This window comes from Nannobrachium achirus (assembly GCF_963921795.1).
Source record: "Nannobrachium achirus genome assembly, chromosome: 9".
Taxonomy (NCBI): domain Eukaryota; kingdom Metazoa; phylum Chordata; class Actinopteri; order Myctophiformes; family Myctophidae; genus Nannobrachium; species Nannobrachium achirus.
This window is the reverse complement of record NC_137818.1, coordinates 52,125,969-52,147,426: the sequence shown is the minus strand read 5'-3', so window position 1 is coordinate 52,147,426 and position 21,458 is coordinate 52,125,969. Positions and strand designations below refer to the sequence as shown.

The following is a 21,458-nucleotide window of genomic DNA, read 5'->3' as shown; positions in this document are numbered from 1 at the left end:
CTGTATAAAAGGCTCCTGTTCGGCTGTTCCACATCACTGCTTCAACAGTGTGACAATACACCTGAACCTGAACCTGAACCTGAACCTGAACCTGAGCAACATGAAGCTGACTGGTGCTCTGCTCGTGCTGTCCGCTTGTCTGCTGGCCGGTGAGTATTCAGTGGTGGAAACAGTACTCAAAGGTTTTAGTTAAAGTAGGACTGTCATCTAAAGTGGTACTGTCAAAAGTAATCTTAAAATATTAGTTGATATGTTTATGATGTCATTGTGAGAATGCGCAATTTTAAGCCAATCAAATCAATTGAGTGTACTTGGACTACTTACTGTACTGGTCAGCTGTTGTTGGGGGGCGAGGGGCAGAATACACTGTGAGTTTCAGACTATTTCAGACCGTTTTCAGAGAGACCACGTGACCTATTGACTATTATAATTTCGGGGCATGTCAGCGGGCCTTTAAGTAAAAGTATCAATGCTGCAATGATGTAGAAAGTCCGGAATTCAAAATGTATACTTGAGTAAAAGTACAAAAGTATCGGCATCAAAATGTACTTATTGTGCAGAATGTACTATTTTAAGTTTTCTAAACATCTTTTGAAAATAGCCGATTTACAAGCTCACAGCTTGAAATGTATATACAGTAGGGCTGAAGTGGTTAATAATAATCAAAATCTGCACAGTAACTCGTAACTTAAGATTTCAAATAAAAGTAGTGGAGTATACAATATTTGGATCTGAGATGTAGTAGAGTAGAAGTACAAGTACGGGAAATTGGAAATACACAAGTAAGGTACAAATACCTCAAAATTGTACTGAAGTACAGTACTTAAGTAAATGTACATACGGTAGTTACTTTACACCACTGTGAGTATTCAACATCCAATGTGCTTTGTGTTGTGACAACACTATCTGGCTGTTTATTTTTTTATTAACTTTTGAAACACATTCCCTGTTGTAGTCTTTTAGGCCCCTATTACATTAAAACGGGCTTCACTATAAACGTAATGATTTATAGTCGTTTGTGGGGGGTCATTTAGACGAAAATGGCGTCTTCGGGGGATGAAACCGTAACAAAGTGAAACCCCCTTTGAAAGTGGAAAAGGTAAAAACGCTTTGTATCTCCCGCTTTCATCTAAATACCGTAAACGCAGCAAACCACTGAAAATGATAAGATGTGGGACGTCCTAGGGCTGTCACGATTAGGAATTTCTCCAGATGATTATAATTGTCAATCATACAAATAATCGGCGATTGATATCGTCTTTTTCCCCCCCTTCATTTTATGCCACTATGATAAATAGCTTTGAGCTCATACTCATACTGTACCTTAATGAAGAGCAATTTAATTGCTTTTTAAACATCAGTTCAGTGGTGTAAACTGTAAAGTAACTATTAAGTACATTTATTTGCTAACGTTAGCCCTAATTTATACCGTAGCTATTTGAAAATAGCCCATCTACAAGCTCACAACACCGCGTCGCGGTGCGTTGTGAAAATAGCCGATCTACAAGCTCACAGCGCGTCGCGGTGCGTTGTGATAATAGCCGATCTACAAGCTCACAACGCGTCGCGGTGCATTGTGAAAATAGCCGATCTACAAGCTCACAACGCGTCGCGGTGCGTTGTGAAAATAGCCGACCTACAAGCTCACAACGCGTCGCGGTGCGTTGTGAAAATAGCAGACAACTGCAAATATAGCCGACGCTGAAAATAGCGACAGTAGCCTATAATGTTTATCATGACACGATCCAACATCTATAGCTCGTCGCCGTCTGTGTGTAATCATCATCATCCCCTCCATAAGCTGCAGTAAAGGCATTGACTCCAGTCCTCGAAACGTGAAGTGAACGCCTTTTTCTGTATCGTATCATAAGGAATAAATATAGTCCCGGGATGTGTATGGTACATGTGTCTGTTCCGACCGTCTGGAACAAACTTTTTAAGCATTTTTAGTTAGCCAGCCAGCCAGTCAGTCTGCCTGTGCAGTGTCGGCAGTGCGTTGTGTTGACTGACTGAGGAGGACTTCTTTGCTGGCTGCTAGGAAGTAGAACGGAACTTGGGCAGTGCGGTCATGGCGACATGCGCCACCTAGCGACCTGGCATGCAAATTACCGCGTTTAGGGACAAATTGCGTTTTCATCTAAAGACCACATAAAAAATGAAAACTAAACGGCTCTTAGCTGTTTACAGTGAAGCCTGTTTTCATCTAAAAGGGGCCTTAGTCTTTCCTTATTTTCTCTTAACAGAATTTGTCTATTACTACCGTATTAGTGCTAATGATACTAGTATTAATAATAGTAGCGTTGATTCTCTGTGCAAAATTGATATTGCATGGGTCCCACTTCTCAAAAATGAATTCATACTGTAAATACAATATAGGTATATATGTTACAGTATGTTCAAGAAACCAGTAAAAGTTGTCAAGGAGCACTCGTTTTGACGTTCACCACACACTAATCACCACCAGATGGCGACGTCAGCCACTGCTCTGCCATTCACCAGAGTGTATATAAGAGAGTTACGTCACGCTTTGAACTCGCCGCAGACCGGAAGTGTTTACTCTTTATTTACTAGCCTAGCCTAGCCTAGCCTAGCCATTAGCTCCATTGTAGTCACTTGGACAGGGCGTTTAACGTGCGCTTGCCCAGGCCTTACGGCCTGGGCATAAATATAACGATTGCATTCACCACGGCTTCGTAACTCGCGCGGCGCTCCGCCGGCCGCGCGGCCCTGGCCCGCTCTTCGCGGCCACTCGCGCCTGCGGCGCTCGGGGGCGAAGAGCAGGACCAAGGTCCGCTGGCCTTCGCGCCGCTTGGGGCTTCGTGGACCCAGGGGGGCCTCGTAACTCGTTTGGGCTTCGTGGATACAGGGGGGCTTCGGTAGCCGCTCGCAGTGTCGTGGACAATAGAGCGGCGCACCGCCTGGAGTACGTTGTTGTGGCGACCGCTTGCTCCGCCCCGTGCCGCACCACGAGTGCTCCGCGTCTCGAATGTGCTGTTTCTCTAATATACTATGACATATACATTTATGTTTATCTGTGTAAGCATATGATGATACAAAAGGCCCAAAATTGAGAAATTATAGAGGCGTTGTCTGAGATGAATCCCCTCTCTCTCTCTCTCTCTCTCTCTCTCTCTCTCTCTCTCTCTCTCTCTCTCTCTCCCCTCGCAGGCACGTGCACACATAGACATGCCCTTTTATCCGTCTGTAAAAAAAGTGCCCTCTCCAGACCATGAATGTGTTTTTTTACTAAGGTGAAGGAAAATGCAAATGCCTTCTTTCCATGCCATATCTGAAGGCGGCATTCAAGAGAATTGCCTTGTCCAAACTCTCCTGAACTTGTATGCGGCATCTTATGTTGAAAGAATTGCCCTCACTTTGTAGAAATCCATGCCGTATGCCACGTCTCCAGCATTGCCTTTTCTATGCTTAGTTTAGTGTGGTATCAAGTACTGAAAATAGCCGACCTCTGGAGGTCGGCTATTTTCAATATTTTCACCCAAAGGCCCTTTTAGAAATGTCAGCCCCTGCCTCTCTAACATTCTCTGCACATCCCTGTTCCCTCGTAGCCTCAGTGGAGGCGGGCCGCAGCAAACGCTCGCTGGAGAACTTCCAGGACCAGATTGGATGTGTGCTTCCTGGAGTGCCCTTGGGTGGCCTTGACTATGGCTGCTACTGCGGGAGTGGCAGCAGTGGTAAGCCCGTCGATGCCCTTGACAAGTACGTACTCAGTGGTGGAAAAATAACTCAACATGTTTCACTTAAAGAGGTGGTGCCATAGTTTTGTACTTTTTCTGTTTTGTATGCGTCTATGGAGTTGACATTACTCTAATAGACCCCCATGTGTGGTTATAATGAGCAGATTTGTCTTCCCAGTCGAAAAACATAGATTAAATGACGATCATAAACTCATTCCCTCCCCTTTTACCATTCACCCAACACTGTGGGTGTGGCTAACTTCAGGTGGGCCACCAGCCACCAGACAACCAGGCATAACCCTAACCCTAACCCTTAATGAACTGGTGAGGGTGGCCACATAAAAACCCAATTTGTGGGGGGGGGGGGGGATCATGGTAAAAGGTATCTGCAATATATAAATACTCTGTTCTGTTACAAGTAAAAGCCCAGAATTCAAAAATTAGCTTGAGAAAAGTATACAATAGTATCAGTATCAAAATGTACTTAAAGTACCAAAACTAAAGTAGGGCCTACTCATTATGCAGAAGTTTTCAAATGTATAATTTGTAGTGTATTTCAATTGGGCCTTTTGACCATAGAGTTATAAGCTTTTGACTCAGATTTTTGTAACCACACCTGGGGGTCTATTAGAGTCATACACAACAGAAAAAGTACAAAACGGCACTACTGTACCTCTTTACAATTGCACAGAACCTGAGTAAATACTGTACTTACACCACTGTTTTTTTTTTGTCTTTTCCTGTGTTTCTGTCAGATGCTGTATGGTCCATGACAAGTGCCTTGCTGAGACCTTGAAAACATCATGCCCAAGCGGCTTGACAAAAGGGCGGGTAGATGCCTATGGTCAAGTTAGTTACAAATTCAAATGTGACCAGAGGACCCCCACCTGTGAAAGTGAGTTAAGTTTCATTTTTGAAAATGTGTGCCTTCAATCAAGTAGTGTACTTATATATTATAGTTTTACTCCTCTACATTTATATGAAAACTTTAGTTACTAGTTACTTTTTACTGATTATTATTACAAACATACTTTAAGCACATCAGCCATATCCAGTACATTTCGGCCATTTGAAAAGCCGATCTACAAGCTCAGAATGCATTGTGAGCTTGTAGATCGGCTATTTTCAAAAGATTTGTATACATTTGAAAACAAGTACATTTTGAATTCCAGACTTTTACTTGTAACATTTAGTATTTTACACAGAATTTTACATTTAGCCGTATTGATACTGTACATTTACTAGTAAGTAACACATTTGAATACTTTTTCCACCACTGCTGTTTTATGTCTCACGCCTAATGTCAATAATTGTTTCTGTCATTTACTAGACTGGTGTCGCAGTTCTCTCTGTGGATGTCAGCAGGCCCAATGCGAGTGCGACAGGAAGGGAGCGTTATGCTTCGCTGGGGCAGTTCGCAGTTTCAGTCACAAGTATGTGGAATATCCCAAAGAGCATTGTCAATAAGCAACGCCACGCGAGGGGAACGGACAGCAACGGACAGTTGACTTTATTGTTTGATGACGTCACCACCGTGTGCACTGAAAATGTCCTCCTTCCAATAAAAACACATGCAATCATAACCGTGTTATTGTTTTATTATTAACCCAGTGCCAAACGACTTTCAGATCAACTATCTTACTATGGACTTCCCTGCCAAACGACTTAAATCGACTTTTACTTTTTTTTTGGACCCCATTAAATCTAGTAAACATGATTTCAATCGCGATTTTGCATGTTCCACCCCCATACAACCCCATCTTTCATACAGGGCAGCCATCTTTGTTTACATAACATGTAAAACATAATGGCTATTATCTCAAGAATGCCTGAACGGATTTCCAATCTGATTTTTTTGTTTGAAAGCTGTGAACAGCCTGCACAAACATGGTGCATGATCTGTGCATGGGCGTGCATGATCTGTGCACTATAAATTACATGGAAGTCTATGGAGATTTATGGCAGGGAGAACCCAAAGAAGGCATATTTAATTGGCAGTAACTGAGTTAAGACCTTACTATCTGTCTAAAAATGCCTTCATTTTCAAGATTTTTCAAAAATGTTCAAAGATAGCAGATGTACAAGCTCGCAGCACGGCACAAACTGTGTATAAGCTTTATGTTGGGGCCCCCCTCTAAAACGAGATGGCACATCTCAAGGGGTTTAGCCTAATAAAGAAACTTGAATCAAGCTTGTATATCTGCTATTTTTGAATAATGCAAAAATCTAAAATAGCACAGATGCTTTCCCAGTTTTAATTGATTATGGAAATGCCATATAATGTATGTATTCATGTACAGACAGTTCAACAGTGGCGGCTCCAGGGTGGGGGAGCTAGAGGGGGCTTTAGCCCCCCCTGATGAAGGCTTAGCAACCCCTAACCCCCCCACCCCACAAACCCAATACTGATGAAAAATATTTAAGGAATAAATAAATAAAATTTATATGAATATGTGAAAGACAATTGACTTACTTCTATGTAAACCATACTATAAAATTAGGGATGCCCCGATCAGGGTTTTTTTGCTCCCGATCCGATACCGATCAAATATTATTGCTTCCGATTCGATCCCGATCTTTCCCGATCCGATCTTTTGGCAAGGCATTAAGAAGAAAAAAAAAATTCTATTCATTCTATCACTTGGTTCTCAACCTTTTCAGGCCGTGACCCCCAAAATAATCATATTTTAACTGGGGACCCCCGACCCTGAAGAGTTGAGGAAGTATATTTTGTATAACACGGTTCTATTGTGAAAATAGCAGATCTACATGCTCACAACGCCTCGCAACGCGAGGAGTTGTGAGCATGTAGATCGGCTACTTTCACAATTTCTGGCTTTAATATTTGACAATTTGGCCAATGTTTAATTTGTCATTTTAGAGGTATTAAAAAGTCCTTAATTTTTCACTTTCGAAATGTGCGGATACCCTCTATACACTTAAACTTTATGTTGATTTGTTTACTGTTGAGAGAGAAAACAATGTTGCACATTAAGTTAATCATCTGGGGACCCCCCCAAAATAATTTGAGGACCCCCCTGGGGGTCCCGACCCACAGGTTGAGAACCACTGAGCTAGTTGACAGTGCAGAGAGACATAATTGCCTTCCTTTGATCCATTAGCAAGGGGCCAATTACTACTTATTGGCATCAGCTGACAGCTGTACACAGAGTCTGACACAATCACCTTCCCTCTGCAGTGCTCTGTCTGTCTCATTTCTCCAAAAGCCCTTGAATATGATTGAAAATGATTAAGGATTACTGTGATTATGGTAAGCTTACATTTCATATCGCATTCACCTTACCTGTAACTTTCAGTACTCCCAGAAAATATTTTTTTGAAAAAAAAAAAAAAAAAAAAAAAAAAAAACTTTTTTTTTCCGATTTTTTTTTCCCCCGATCTCCGATCTTATAAAAACGGCCATATCGGCGGCCGATCCGATCACGTGATCGGGATCGGGCAACACTATATAAAATCATACTTTTTATGCTGGAAAGCATCTTCAGCCTCACAAAAACCCTATCTGATCACCTACAGTCCTCAGATTTGGAGCTGGAAACTGCCAATGATCTGGTCTGTTCAGTTATCCACACCCTAGAAGCGAGAGAATCTCGTTTGTTATATTAGTACTATTCATTATTGTTTGTTGCCAAAATGAATTAGCCCCCGCTCTAAAAAAGCCAGCTCCCCCATAGCCCCCCCAGTCACTATTCTCTGGAGCCGTCGCTGCAGTTCAATCTTCTTATATAGCTAATCTATTAATATATCAACCCAATCTTCAGAGAAGACATGTTGCCATAGTATGTTCTACAAATAACTGACTTACTACCGTGGCCCTAGTAAGTAAAATTTGCAATAAGCTTTTAAAATGATTGATAACCAACCACACATGGCATATATCTGCTGCATGGTCAGATCAAATTATTTTCCAGTGTCTCTTAGAATTTACCCTTGCAGGCATGTTTTGAGAGTGAAAAAATAAGAGGACACGTGTGACATGTGTGATCTGGGCAGCTTGCCCCAGGAAATGTCTCAACAGGAAACAACGGTATCTACTTGGAGGAAACTTCTGGGAACCCAGATTAACTTGGAGGCTGTTCCAGAGTCTTGGGGAAAATGAATTAAAAGCAGCCCCACTGTAGTTTTTTTTTTCTTGGAACGAGGGATGATTAATGTGAGAGATGTTCCTGAGTTCATGTTAATGATGTTCCTTGAGGGAAAATGTGTAAACAATAATCATACAGTCATGCGCCATAGAAGTGTAACATAGTATATCACAAGGTAAATCTCCTTGGCATAAACACACACCTGGCGGTGATGGGAGCCTAAAGCAAGATAATAAACGTTAGGCCTATATTAATTGGCTTATGGGAGGGCCTGTGGGCGGACCATGGCCACTATGACTCAGACATAACCATAAACACACCGGATACGACCATATATACTGTAGGCATATGTGGACGGCCATGTCCACATACTGTATGAGTTGTTCAGATATGTGAATATGCAGATATGCAGAGTGCTCTCCTGTAGGGCATTAACTCATATGCTGCTATTTTAAACATAGGCTGAACTGTTTTCCTGCCAAATTGTCCTTACCTTTTAACCCTCTAAGGCCCACTGTTGTAATATTACAACGTTTGTATTTTATCCAAAAAAAGGTTTAAATCATTTTATTTTAGCTCCCCCTACCACCTAAACATCACCATTGGATTCTATTGTTTAGTATTACAATGCCATTGGCCACAATATTTGCATATAAATACCCCCCACAGGGGCTGACATTCACACCCGCCACACCCGCTGACATTCCAGAGTTTTGACGAACAACATCTCACTATTTCATGGAAGCTATTCCTCACAAAAACATAAGTAAAATGCCTGTACTATTTTTTTTTGGTGATCATTAGAATGTCTAGAACATGTACTTATGTTATTATTGTGAAAAATATCCCCCATATGTAAATTAGAGCATGATTTATGATTTATGATTTATGGCTATAAAACCTTACAAAAACATTTTTTTGAAAAAAACATTACATTTTCCTCTTATTAGGACTCCTACAACACCATCTGATTTTTTTAAATTTTTTATTTCAAGTATTTCTATATTTGGGCCTTAGAGGGTTTTAACGTGGGCACGTGTACGCATAGTGCGATCTGTGCGCGACTCATGTAGTAGACCGGTAGACAAGATGACAGCTTTCGAATAAAAAAAATCGATTGGAATAGACAAATCCGTTGCCAGGCTGTATCCTGCTGAATCCGCCAGTATTTACATAAGAAAACATTGGAAACAGCCAGCTGTGCGCTATGGTAACACGTGGACACGTTCGCGCACATAGCAGACGATATGTGCACGGATCATATGCCAGGCGGGCACAAGAATCAAACAGCTATCAAATAAAAAAAAACGTGTGAAAAAAGACGATGATATGGCCGTGCAGCTCCTTCCTCTGTTTACAACGCAAACCTATGGGACGGCAGCTGCGATTGGCTCTCAGACCGGATATGGAAACCTAGATCCGGTCTAAACAGGAAATACGACCGGATACAGTTAGGAGGCGGGCCTAAAGTCTCAGAAGCGGTTATATCAAGCCCCCAGAACCCAGGGCTAGATTTGAAGCAACCCCGATGGTGGCCAAAGTTGGAACTGCAGCCTAAACGCGCATTTTGGCCCCGCCCCCTCCACTCCAGACAGGAGAGGAGAGCAGCGTGACGTCATTTTGGAACCACGGTGGTTCCAATTCCCCCAGAATGCACCTGGATTTAGCTACATGCTAGCACGTAGCCGTTGCTTCAAAACGCCACTGAGCACTTGCATTGAAATGATAGTGGGGGCGGGGCTCGTCCGCTCTCTATTTTATATATACTCTATGGGTTATATACAGCGACCATACTTTTAATTGTTTCATAATGATTAAAGCTAATTACATTTCCAGGATCGACGGGCATCGCAGAGTGGTACAGCGGGAAATCTCCGGTTTCTACGGGGATCGCAGGAAATGAGTTAACGACTTGTGATTTTTGGAAGTCGACTCGACTCAGTAAAAAGTTGAGTTGAAGTTGACTTTATTGTTTGATGACGTCATCACACTGTGTGTGAATGGGGGGACAAAACCTAAAACCCTGTGCTCAATTCCATTGAAAAAACACAGTTGTAAAAGGATAGAATGATTCTTTCCTTGACTATAAGCAATCCTATGGTTTGAATGCTGTACACATGTACACATGGAGCAAAAATAACGATGAAAAAATATGTTTTTAGTTTGTTTTTAGTTTTTCTCGACTTTCGACTGTCCCTGGTGGGAGTCGACTTGGTAATGAAATCGACTGAGTCGACTTGTCGACTTTTTGGTTAATGCCCTACACTCCTGTTAGTCAACATGGTTGTCTTCCAGGTTTTCTAAGGGCAGTCTGTGGGTCTTCACCAACATTACTTTCTTCACCCAGTAACTCTCTTCCTTCCTTACTATGTGTCCGTACCATCGCAGTCTGCCTCTCCTTAGTCTCGCGTAGCCAGACAACTACTCCACAATCTCTGAATGCTATATAGAGTCTGGAACTACAATTCCTGAACGGCGAGTATCGGAAGTAGCCACTGCTGCACTGAACTGTAGTCCCATTGGAAACATAACAGAAACACACTAGCACAGACAGAGTCATTCGAGTCATTGTTATGCGTGTATAGTTTAAGAAAACATTTGAAAACATCATGGAAGTAACACCAATAACACCAGAGAAAGACGAAATAACCCCCCCAAAAACATTGAAAGGAAACATAACGCTTCCAGTAGGACTTCCTACATCCGCTTTATCTCGCACTCATCGTTAGAACTCCTGTCCCCCAGACTGTATGCCGGGAGCATTCGCAAATCGTGGAGGCAACAGTCTGGCCACACGAGACTAGCCTCTCCTCAACACATCCAGTATGGCCTCCGCTCCCATCCTCTGTCTCAGCTCTGCACTCTACCTCTAGTGACATTCATCTGATGATGTCCAGCTCCTCTTCATGCTCCACTTTCAGTGCCCATGTTTCACTTCCATACATCATCCAACTTCTGATGCAAGCTGAGTACACTTGCCCTTTCATCTTCAGGGATGCGGCCTTGGATGTTAAAAATAAAGGCACGACTTCCCTGAATTTCTTCTTCCGTTTCATAGCTTTGCAGTCACTGCTAGCCTGCTAGGTCTACCCCTCCTAATCTGCGTTCAACGCGTCTCCAAGGCAGCAGAGACAGTTTCTGGTAGAGTGCAGTGCTGGGTGAATTCTGATTCGTACACATTCCGAACTTACACTCTTCATCTGAATTCAACAGCAATACATACGCAATCGAAGTACGAGTCCCCAAACAGTAGAAAACAAAACTAAAAGAATAATGCCATTGGTGCCAGAAGTGGCATGTGCAAATACACAGTAAAATCATCATTAACGTATCCATTTGTAACTCATCATAACACATACTCCAATCAGCCAACAAAGAGTTAAATGAACCACCACCACCAAAAATACTTAAATTGAAATGAAAATCACTGAACCATTGGGAAACCAAATAGATATCTTACCATTTGATGCTGTGAAGTCTATAGCTACTGTGAAGTTCAGCTGGGTTCTGTTGGAAACAAAAAATGGCAAAATAAAACGAAAGGCATCGTCATTCACACACTTGAAGCGTACACACTAATGCATAATGAACACATGCATACTGATGTACTAGATTCATTCCATGAGGGACGTGATTAGCATCTTCAACATTTTCATATCTATAAAAAATAATTGATTCGGCAATTCATCGCGATTCGTCCGTGCACAATTCTGCATCGATGCAGCAATAGAATCACATAGTAGAATCAAATCGAATCGTTAACTGGTGAGTCATAATTGAATCATGAGGGCAGTGCCAATGTATGCGGTATCTATATTGTATTATATGTTATGTAGTATCTAGAGCAAACAAGGGCAACTGGCGGCCCGGGGGCCACATGCGGCCCCCACCTTCACTCAATGCGGCCCGCATGTTAATATCGGAATACTATAATAATATATTATTGATTTCAGCTGTTACAATTCCAAACATGCAATGACCTGCTTTCATTACTTCATATATATAATGACTAGTAGGCCTACTAGTCTTGTCCAATGTATCTGTAGGCTATTTAAGTTCATAAAGGGTTAGGGTTAGGGTTAGAACATATAAATGCATTTGAAATTAAATACAATTTTTACTTTTCAGGATTCCAATTCAAGAATAGCGCGAAAATAATTTAGGATTCCAATTAAATAATAACAAAAATAGCAGATCTACAAGCTCAAAACGCGTCGCACATGCGACACGTTTTGAGCTTGTAGATCGGCTATTTTTGCTCATTTTGACTGTATACGGCTATACGCATTCCCTCTGGAGTGAGTGTGAAAATATAGTGGCCCTCTCCATCATCAAAGTTGCCCAGCCCTGATCTAGAGTATGTATCTATTTGATATCTACTATCATGTGTAGATGCACTGCAGCACATTGAATGAGGCATAGAACCATTGTTATATGACATTGAAAGATAAACAGCCTCCGCTCAAACCCACACCATCAGGGGGACAAGACAGCGCATCAAACAAAGAGGACACTAATGCATTTGGGTTCTCATATGAATACAGCACACACACACACACACGCACGCACGCACACACACACGCGCGCGCGTGTGTGTACCAGCCAATATTTAATTAGTTTATTGGTTGATTGGCTTATTAGTATGGCGGGACAATCTTGCAAGACTAATTAGGTTAAACAAATGGAATTGGTAATTAAAAGTGAACAAGCAGAATAAATTAGCTGTTTACAAATTGGATTAAAAAAGTGCAAACTTGATTGGAACTTCGGTCCTCCTGTACTGGTCTCATAGATATTCCACATTGAAAGGCCATCAGCAAACGCAATCTAATAAACGCTGGTTATACAACGGGCGCGCGCGCGCACACACACACACACACACACACACACACACACACACACACACACACACACACACACACACACACACACACACACACACACACACACACACACACACACACACACACACACACACAGTGATCAGTATTCAACTCACCCTCCACGGATGAAATCCACAAAGGTGTACTCAGATTCCACTTTGAAGGACAGCAGAGTTACCTGCACACAGAAAAAAATATGGTTCTTAACCATCACCTACTAAAGAACCATTTTATTTAGCAAATGGTTCTTCAGATTCCTCATAATATGGTTATTTGGGATTTAAAAGGTTCTTATGCCTATATTGGGGGTTACAATAGGTATTTTGCAACTGTAAATTATAATTTACAATTTAGGCATTCAGCAGACGCGGAGATGGAAAAAAACAACAACATCCTATATTAAAATTGTCACCCAAATATGGAGTGTTGCATGCAGTGGCAGATTTACGCGGAGGCTTTTGGTGCTTACCAAGTGCAGTACTACTCCTAAACAACAGCAGTTCTCTCTCTCTCTCTCTCTGTTTCTCAATGTCTCTCTCTCTCTCTCTCTCTCTCTCACCCTCATCATTCTCTCTCCCATGCACGTTTGGTTGCACAAAAACACACAGGTTAAGCTACACTTTTTCCTGTTAATAATAACCTGCGTGAAATAAGCTGCATTGGGAGGTAAGCGGGAGACACTTTATTGTGAAAGTAAGACAGGAAACGATAGTTGTTGCTGGGTTGGCCCTAGTTGTCGGTTTGTTATGTTGTTAAGATGCATTGGTTTGGAATACGACCGCGCAGTTTAAGTTATACATGATGAATGGACAGCCAAAACAAGTTGTATTATCAGAACAGTTTAGCCTACACATTAATTTGCGAACGGGGGTGCTGGGGGGAGAGAGAACACAGCAGTCCATTAACCCATGGACCATGGGAATTATGGAAGGCACGCTAACAACCCATATAAAACAAACATTATACACTCGATTGAAGTTCTTTATGAGGAGATGTTATGGAAACTGTACAAGATCACCACCAAAGCCTTTACAACTTTCCCAAAGTTGCATAACAGAGATGCATGGACACAATATCGTGACCACTCGACCATACAGTGAGTACTGTAGTCTATAATTGATTAATTTCTGGACAGATGAATATCAACCTATGAAACATTTGCGCAGACCTCACTTTCAGACTATTTCTCATTATTCTGTACATGTGTTGTTGGCCTCGATGCAACAGAAACAACTTGTTATGAAACCATGCAGTATGCGTGCAAACACACAGCCTGAGCCTGCGCGATTATTAGTCCAATATAATTAAATCCCTTATGCAAGATGAAGTTGTATGTTTATTTGTACAGCCTACTACTCCTTTACATTCAATTCGTTCAGTCCCAACTATACATACAACAGGACTTAAACTGTTGTTTTTGGCTTGTTTTGCTTATAACCTAAGGGGTGGTTGGGGACTGGGAGACTGCTGGTGAATAGGGCAAAATGACTGCAAAACTTAAAAAATAAATTAATAAAACTGCGGTCGCGCGCGCGTCGTGCACGTGGAGCGGCCTGGTTGCATGTCTAACCTAAATGTGTTGCCATGGCATCAGGCGCAAACAAATCAGTCTGCTCCATATATGGTTACAAAAGGTGGATCTCCATATATGGGCATATCAGTAGGCTTGGTGGTGCAACATAGGGGTGAGCATGCTCAAACCTCTATAATATGTGGGGCATAACAGTGCACGCCAAATCAAGCACCACGCACGCACGCACGCACGCACGCACGCACGCACGCACGCACACACACACACACACACACACACACACACACACACACACACACACACACACACACACACACACACACACACACACACACACACACACACACACACACACACACGGATACACACACACGGATACACACATACACATACACACATACACATACACAGTCCCAAAGTGAGGAAGTGAGAGAAACAAAAGGAGTTTAAGATGAGACAGGGAGAGATTGAGAGTCATTGAGGCGTAAACAGAGCAGAGAAAAACAGACCCAAGCTGTTGTGGAAATTAAGTATTCACTTGGTGAGAGAATAAAGAATTGCTACGGAATGTCTGACGCAATGAATAACATCATGTAACCACCAGCAGAAATGTGTGGTTGCGTTACAAGAGTCTGACATGAAAGGGGGAAAAAAAATACTTCTAAGAGAATTTAGAGTTCTAATCTGCTAGTACAATCCATTTAAACATGACATAACAATGTCTACCTAAACAATGAACCATTTCAGAACACAGTCATGAGAATAAAACTAACACTGAATGAATAATAAATCAATAATCAAATCAAAGGATTATAAATTATTCTTCCATAAGCAAACGTGCCCAGGGACAGAGCAGAAGGGTGAACAGGATGAGAGTGCTAATTATCTGCACTATTAATTACCAACTCACTGATAGTCACTGATAGGAGACATAGAGGGATAAGTCTGGTTTGTACTTCATCGTATGGTGGTGTCCAGGCACGTGCGCACATAGACATCAACGGGGGCTTGAGCCCCTGCCCTTTTACCCTTAAAAAGTGCCCTCTCCAGACTATGAATGGAGTTTTTAGTTTTTACTATGGTGAAAGAAATGCAAATGCCCTCTTTCCATGCTATACTTGAAGGCAGCATTGTAGATAATTAATTGTCCAAACTCTCCTCAACTTGAATCCAGCATCTTATGTTGAAAGAATTGCCCTCTCTGTGTAGAAATCAAGCATTGAAAATAGCCGACCTCCAAGCTCACAACGTGTCGTGTTATGAGCTTGGACGTCTGCTATTTTCGATATCTTCACCAAAAGGCCCTTTTAGAAATGTCAGCCCCTGCCTCTCAAACATTCTCTGCACGTCCCTGGTGGTGTCGCTCGCCAAAAAAAGACCATCTGCTTGTGAGCTTGCAGATTGGCTATATTTCAGCATGCGACACTCAGCTGTGCGAAGGAGCATAACGTAGGGAATGAATACTCACCGTGCCAGAGTTGACGTATTTCTTCTTCCTGCCTTTTTTCTTGGGGTTTAAAACCTGTTGGTGGCAGCAAGAGGCAATTTAGTATAAGAGCCCTCAGAAGGAGCCCCCAGGTGAGTGGCATCCTCTCTCCTCTCAACCTGTTTAATTTCAAGGAGCCAGTGGGATTGATGTGTTCTATTTTTAGCGCTCTGAATAAGGCACATTGCAAAGGTCCATCTATCAGTCATTTAACACTAATAACAGGAAAGGTGTGCTCCTCGGGGTATAGGTCTCCGCCAGGCCGGGTTGCCTATACCCAGGGCCTGCAAACTGTGGGTCATAGCCACTTGGAATGGGATCTGATAAATTGAAATTATACATCAGTGTTGATTTGACAGCAAACTGTGGGTCATAGCCACTTGGAATGGGATCTGATAAATTGAAATTATACATCAGTGTTGATTTGACAGCAAATTTTGATTTAGTCATAGTCTTTTGAATAAAATGGTAGTTTTAGTCATAATTTAGTCACCTGAAAAGTTTTAGTTTTAGACTAATTTTAAGTCGACTAAATCATCATAAGATTCTAGGCGACTAAATCTACAGTACAGTTGATTTAGTCAACTAAAATGTATTTTGGCAGGCCTTTATGGCATCGTAATGACTGATTTTACACTTGGTTGTGTGTTGAGAATAGCAGATCTACAAGCGCACAACACGTCGCAGCGCGGCGCGTTGTGAGCTTGTAGATCTGCTAAATTCAACACACAACACTTGAGAGCAACCAAACATAAAATTACTCTCTTCTCCACTAGTCCCTCCCTAACGTTTTAGTCTAGTTTTTATTTTGTTGACGAATTTGTCAATATATTTAGTCTTAATTTTAGTCATCACCGCTTAGTTTTAGCTTAGTTTTTATTTAGTTTTCGTCAGTGAAAAAAAGGCAGTCGACAAACATTTTTTGTCATTGTTTTAGTCGACGAAATCAACAGTGTTGTACATTTTGATCACAGGACCCCAGATATAATCTGTAGTAGTAGCAGCAACAAGTGTGCTTTGAGGGAAATGAACTGGCACAAACAGAGTCCAAGGAATCCAGGGGAAAATAATATGCTGATTGTACAACCTACGGTTCAAGGGTTGTAGGCCAAAACATGGGGTGGGCTGCTGTAGAGCCACCATGAGGAGATTGACACATTTTGTTAAAAATGGGCCACTGACTCCTGCAAACTTTATAAGCCAATTTTAGCCAATCAGGATGGAATAAGAAAAAGCTGACAGATCCACATGACTATGGTAATGTGTACCATTTTGCTTTTTTCACATCTATCATCTAAGCATTCATCCTTTATACTGTCTCTCTTCCTTCTTCTCTTCCCTGGCTGCAAAACAGGAACTCTGAAAATGTTTGTAAGCTTTTTCTGCCTGTCCACGTTACTCCTTTCTATTTTCTAACAATTATCAGCAAACAGACTGTGAGACAGCCTGAATGCACATTTCCACTGGACTGGATTCCAGGAGAGATTTGATGATAGTTTGTCCAAAATGGAATCCAGAATGGAATAAATCTCACTTTCTCTGTCTTTGTAGTCTCTTTTGTCCTTCTGCTCCCTCCGCCCCCTTCTTTTTATGCAAAAGCCATCTCAATTAGACATTTGTCCAGAGCATACAATACATACAGTACAGTGGTAACCTTTATTTAACAAGGAAAAGGACACCGTTGAGTTCTGAACCCTCTTTTGCAATCAATACATCAATATTTGGATCAGCTTCAGCTCAAATGACAAAGGTGACCTGCATGTCCTTTGGAATACTAGACTACTAGCTATATATTATGGAGTCGTTATATGAAAGACTCCTGTTAGTAGTGTAAGTACAGTAGATTCCACACCACAACTATAAATGACGACAGTGGTGAAGGATAAGAGTTATAGTGCATGATGTGGACGCCCTTTACTTTGAAGTAAATGTTTTCTTTGCACTATAACGTCGTTGTCCGGTGAGAACCTTGTATGTCCAAAACCGTTCGTTTTGCATTATCATTTTAAAAATGGTTTAAACTAGTGAAAACAGCCGATCTACAAGCGCACAACGCCTCGCGGGTGCGAGGCGTTGTGTGTTTGTCGATCTGCTGTTTTCACTACTTTTGTGCAACGGCCTTGTATGATGACGCAGGGCTTTACTTTGGGAAAGCGTACACATTTTAAACTTGGAGATACAAGGTTTCTGCCCGACAGTGACGATAAGTGACTATCAGAGGTAGAAGGTAACTAAGTACATGTACTTGACTATCGCACATTACAATTTTGAGGATATTTTACATTTTATTGGAGCATTTCCCACTTTCAATATTTCACTTTTACGCCACTAAATCACAGAGGCAAATATTGTACTTTTTACTCCACTACAATGATTTCAACACGAGGTTGTGGTTTGGCAGCCAAGGAGTGCGTGTGCAAATTTTGACATGGATAGGAGCAACGGTGGCAGAGATATGAGTAGGGCAAAAGTGTGACGTGACGGACAGATTGAATGACTGACTGACTGACAGCCAGTGGAGGTTTTGATAGTAACTGCAACCTGACGATCGCAACAAATACTTTGTCCAGTTTCCCTTGTGGCATACTGTATCTTTGGGGAAAAATGTACATATGTATGTACTGTTAAACAAAAGGTGCAATAAAAATGTAAATTCAAGGGTGCCATGGATGAAGATGTTCTTTACAGGGGTGACCCGAGACAAAAACGTTTGAAAAACACTGCTGCAGTCTCACCTCGTAGACGTTGAACTGGTTCTGCCCTCTAGACAGCTCCCTGTAGCTGGTGGTGAATTCGCCGATGAAGTCGTGGCTGCAAGTGGAACCAATTCAAACCACGTACAAAGCCTGATTTATGCTTCTTCATACAGTATGCTGGTGCCAGACAACAGTGGATCTACAAGCTAACATCGCTGAATTCACAATGCGATGTAAGCTTGTAGATAGGATATTTCTGGCGTGCCACATCAACTTAGTTTTTTTACAACAAGGGTTCATATTTTAGATTGTAATTAGAGAAAAGAAAAGATGAGTGTAAAAATGTTTTCATTTACATGCGTACAAGTGGCTAAATATGTATTTTTAGACACGATAAGCTATCAATTTCTATATTAGCCTACTAGTTACACCAGCCCCCATAAGTCATCTGCCCATGAAAGATTGTGGTGCATCTTGGGAATGGGCCTACTGTGTCTGAGAGATATTTAGCCTCTTGCATGCATGCCCCCAACCTGGTGGAATGCATGCAAATCAAAATAGTTAAAATCACTAAAACGATAGAAAGAAGTCAATTAAAACATTTTAACACTCATCTTTTCTTTTCTCCAATGACTATCTAAAATATGCACCCTTGTTGTAAAAAAAAACAAAGTTGTCCTTTATAATTAAACATTATGCTAAATTCACACCAGCTGTGATAGCAATTCCTCAGAGTTCTTCTGCTAAATGGGTGCCTGGCCAACTAAACATGTGAAACACCCACGTCACCTTCAGGTGCCTTCACGTGACACCCACCTGTAGTCCATGACTAATTCAGGCGAGAACCGGTTGGCTGTCGCTTTGACTTGCCGCACAGCGGCAGCAGAAAAGTTTGCAGCAGAAAAGTAAACTTTTCTCAATTTAGCAGAAGAGCTTTTTGCTTTCTCCCCCTCCCTCGCACCTTGCCAGGCATAGACCATGTCTCTCGCTGTCTCAGAACATGCAAAGTGGACAGCTGCTGCTAGTGTGAATTCAGCATTACACAAACAGGAGAGGACAGCCATTGATTAGACCAGGGGTCAGCAACCCGTGGCTCTAGAGCCGCATGCGGCTCTTTAGCGCCACCCTAGTGGCTCCCTGGAGCTTTCTCAAAAATGTATGAAAATGAAAAAAGATGGGGGGATTTTTTTTTTTTTTTTTAACGATTTTTTTATCGTCACTGACGGGCAGAAACCTTGTTATCTCCAAGTTTCAAATGTGTATGTTTTTTTTGTTTTTTTTTCGCAAAGTAAAGCCCTGCTTCATCATACAAGACTGACGCACAAAAGTAGTGAAAACAGCAGATCTACAAGCACACAACACCTCGCGATGCGAGGCGTTGTGTGCTTGTAGATCGGCTGTTTTCACTAGTTTAGTTCATTTTTTAAATGATAAATACAAAACAAAGTTTTGGACATACAAGGTTTCCACCCGACAACGACAATATATAAGGCTTTTATAATTTTGTGCGGCTCCAGACAGACTTGCTTTGGGTTTTTTTGGTCCAATATGGCTCTTTCAACATTTTGGGTTGCCGACCCCTGGATTAGACCATTAGAGCCCCGCGCCAGACTGCTTAAACCCATTTAGAACGGGTACACATTTTGTGTATCATTATTTTAAGCTTTAACTATTGAAAAATAGCAGATATACAAGCTCACAGCGCGGCACCGAGTGCCGCGCTGCGAGCTTGTAGATCTGCTATTTTTGAAAAGTCGTGAACATTTGAATTTTGACCCGATTCTATAAGTGTCTTTTGAATCCTTCAAAGGTTTTTTTGAAAAAACGATGTTTCTATGTCAGAAATCTGGTTCGCCATCGACAAAGAAAAGGTCCTTTTCACTTAAATGGAGCTCAGTTAGTCTGTTCTTGAGAGACTACTATGTCAGTGGTTCTCAAACCTTTTCATTTGAAGGACCCCCAAAATGATATGTATTTGGCCACGGACCTGTATCTCAAAATATTTAGTTCCAGGGACCACCCAAAAGCAAAATTTGAATTACAAACATTTGCTTTGAAAATACATATATTCAAAGATTTGCACACATTTGCTCACGACTTTAAAAAAAATAGCAGATCTACAAGCTCGCAGCGCGGCACTCGGTGCCGCGCTGTGAGCTTGTAGATCTGCTATTTTTCAATATTTAAAGCATTCAATAATCCTAGGCCTAAATGGGTTAAAAAAAGATCCAGGTCCCGTCCGCTCCCGCTGGATCTCTGATCATTCCCCCCCTCGCGCCCGCAATGGCTGCCCGCAGTTAAATGTCTGACTGCCACTCCCCGCCTGCATGCAAGTGCCATTCCAATAATGGAATCCTGTAATGGTGCACTGTAGAGGGACCCAAAAAACATCACAAACACAGAATGAGAGAGAGAGAGTGAAAGAGACAGAGAGACGGCCATAACAGCACCATGGACAGCAACACAGCGGGCTCAGGCTAAACAGAACCCTTATGGCTTATGCACACACCTGATGGGAACTTTTCAAAACAACAATCTCACTGCTCATGGCATTTAGCCATAAGATAAAGGTGTTCATATCAAGCTAATGTAGGGGTCTTCAATGTTTTCAGGCCAAGGACACCTTAGTTGAGAGAGAGAGAGAGAGAGATGAAGCAGGGAACCCCACAACCCATAGATGCCATATAGATTCATCGTTTGACGGCACAATCCTCAATGTATTTTGGATTCGTGTCAATTTGAGTTTTCAGATATTTAACCACTTGAACCATCAATACTTTGCTCTTTTTCTCCTCTACACCAAACCGCTTTGCCGAAAATAGCCGATCTACAAGCTCACAACGCCTTGCAGCGTGAGGCGTTGAGCTTGTAGATTTTTGGCTAAAGTTCTCAGAATATGGACGCTAGGGTTCAAGTGGTTAATATAAAAAAATCACACAAAGATTTGGAGTACTCCCTGTAGTAACTCTGAGGACCCCCTAGTGGTCCCAGACCCCCTGTTGAAGACCCTTAAGCTAAAGTATGTGCACGACCACATAAGCTTCGGATTGTGCATTTTTTA

General features: G+C 41.8%; 1 protein-coding gene across 1 annotated transcript in view; it reads right to left on the bottom strand.

Moving 5' to 3' along the window:
• The window catches only part of LOC308291670 (copine-9-like), a gene marked incomplete at both ends in the record, with an annotated part of 206,115 nt that overhangs the window by 34,153 nt on the left and 150,504 nt on the right, over positions 1–21,458 (bottom strand). Inside the window, 4 exons of the mRNA XM_080733750.1 lie at positions 11,262–11,308; positions 12,801–12,862; positions 15,684–15,737; positions 18,437–18,512. Of these exons, the coding sequence (XP_080589876.1) occupies positions 11,262–11,308; positions 12,801–12,862; positions 15,684–15,737; positions 18,437–18,512 (239 nt within the window). The remainder of the gene's footprint in view (positions 1–11,261; positions 11,309–12,800; positions 12,863–15,683; positions 15,738–18,436; positions 18,513–21,458) is intronic.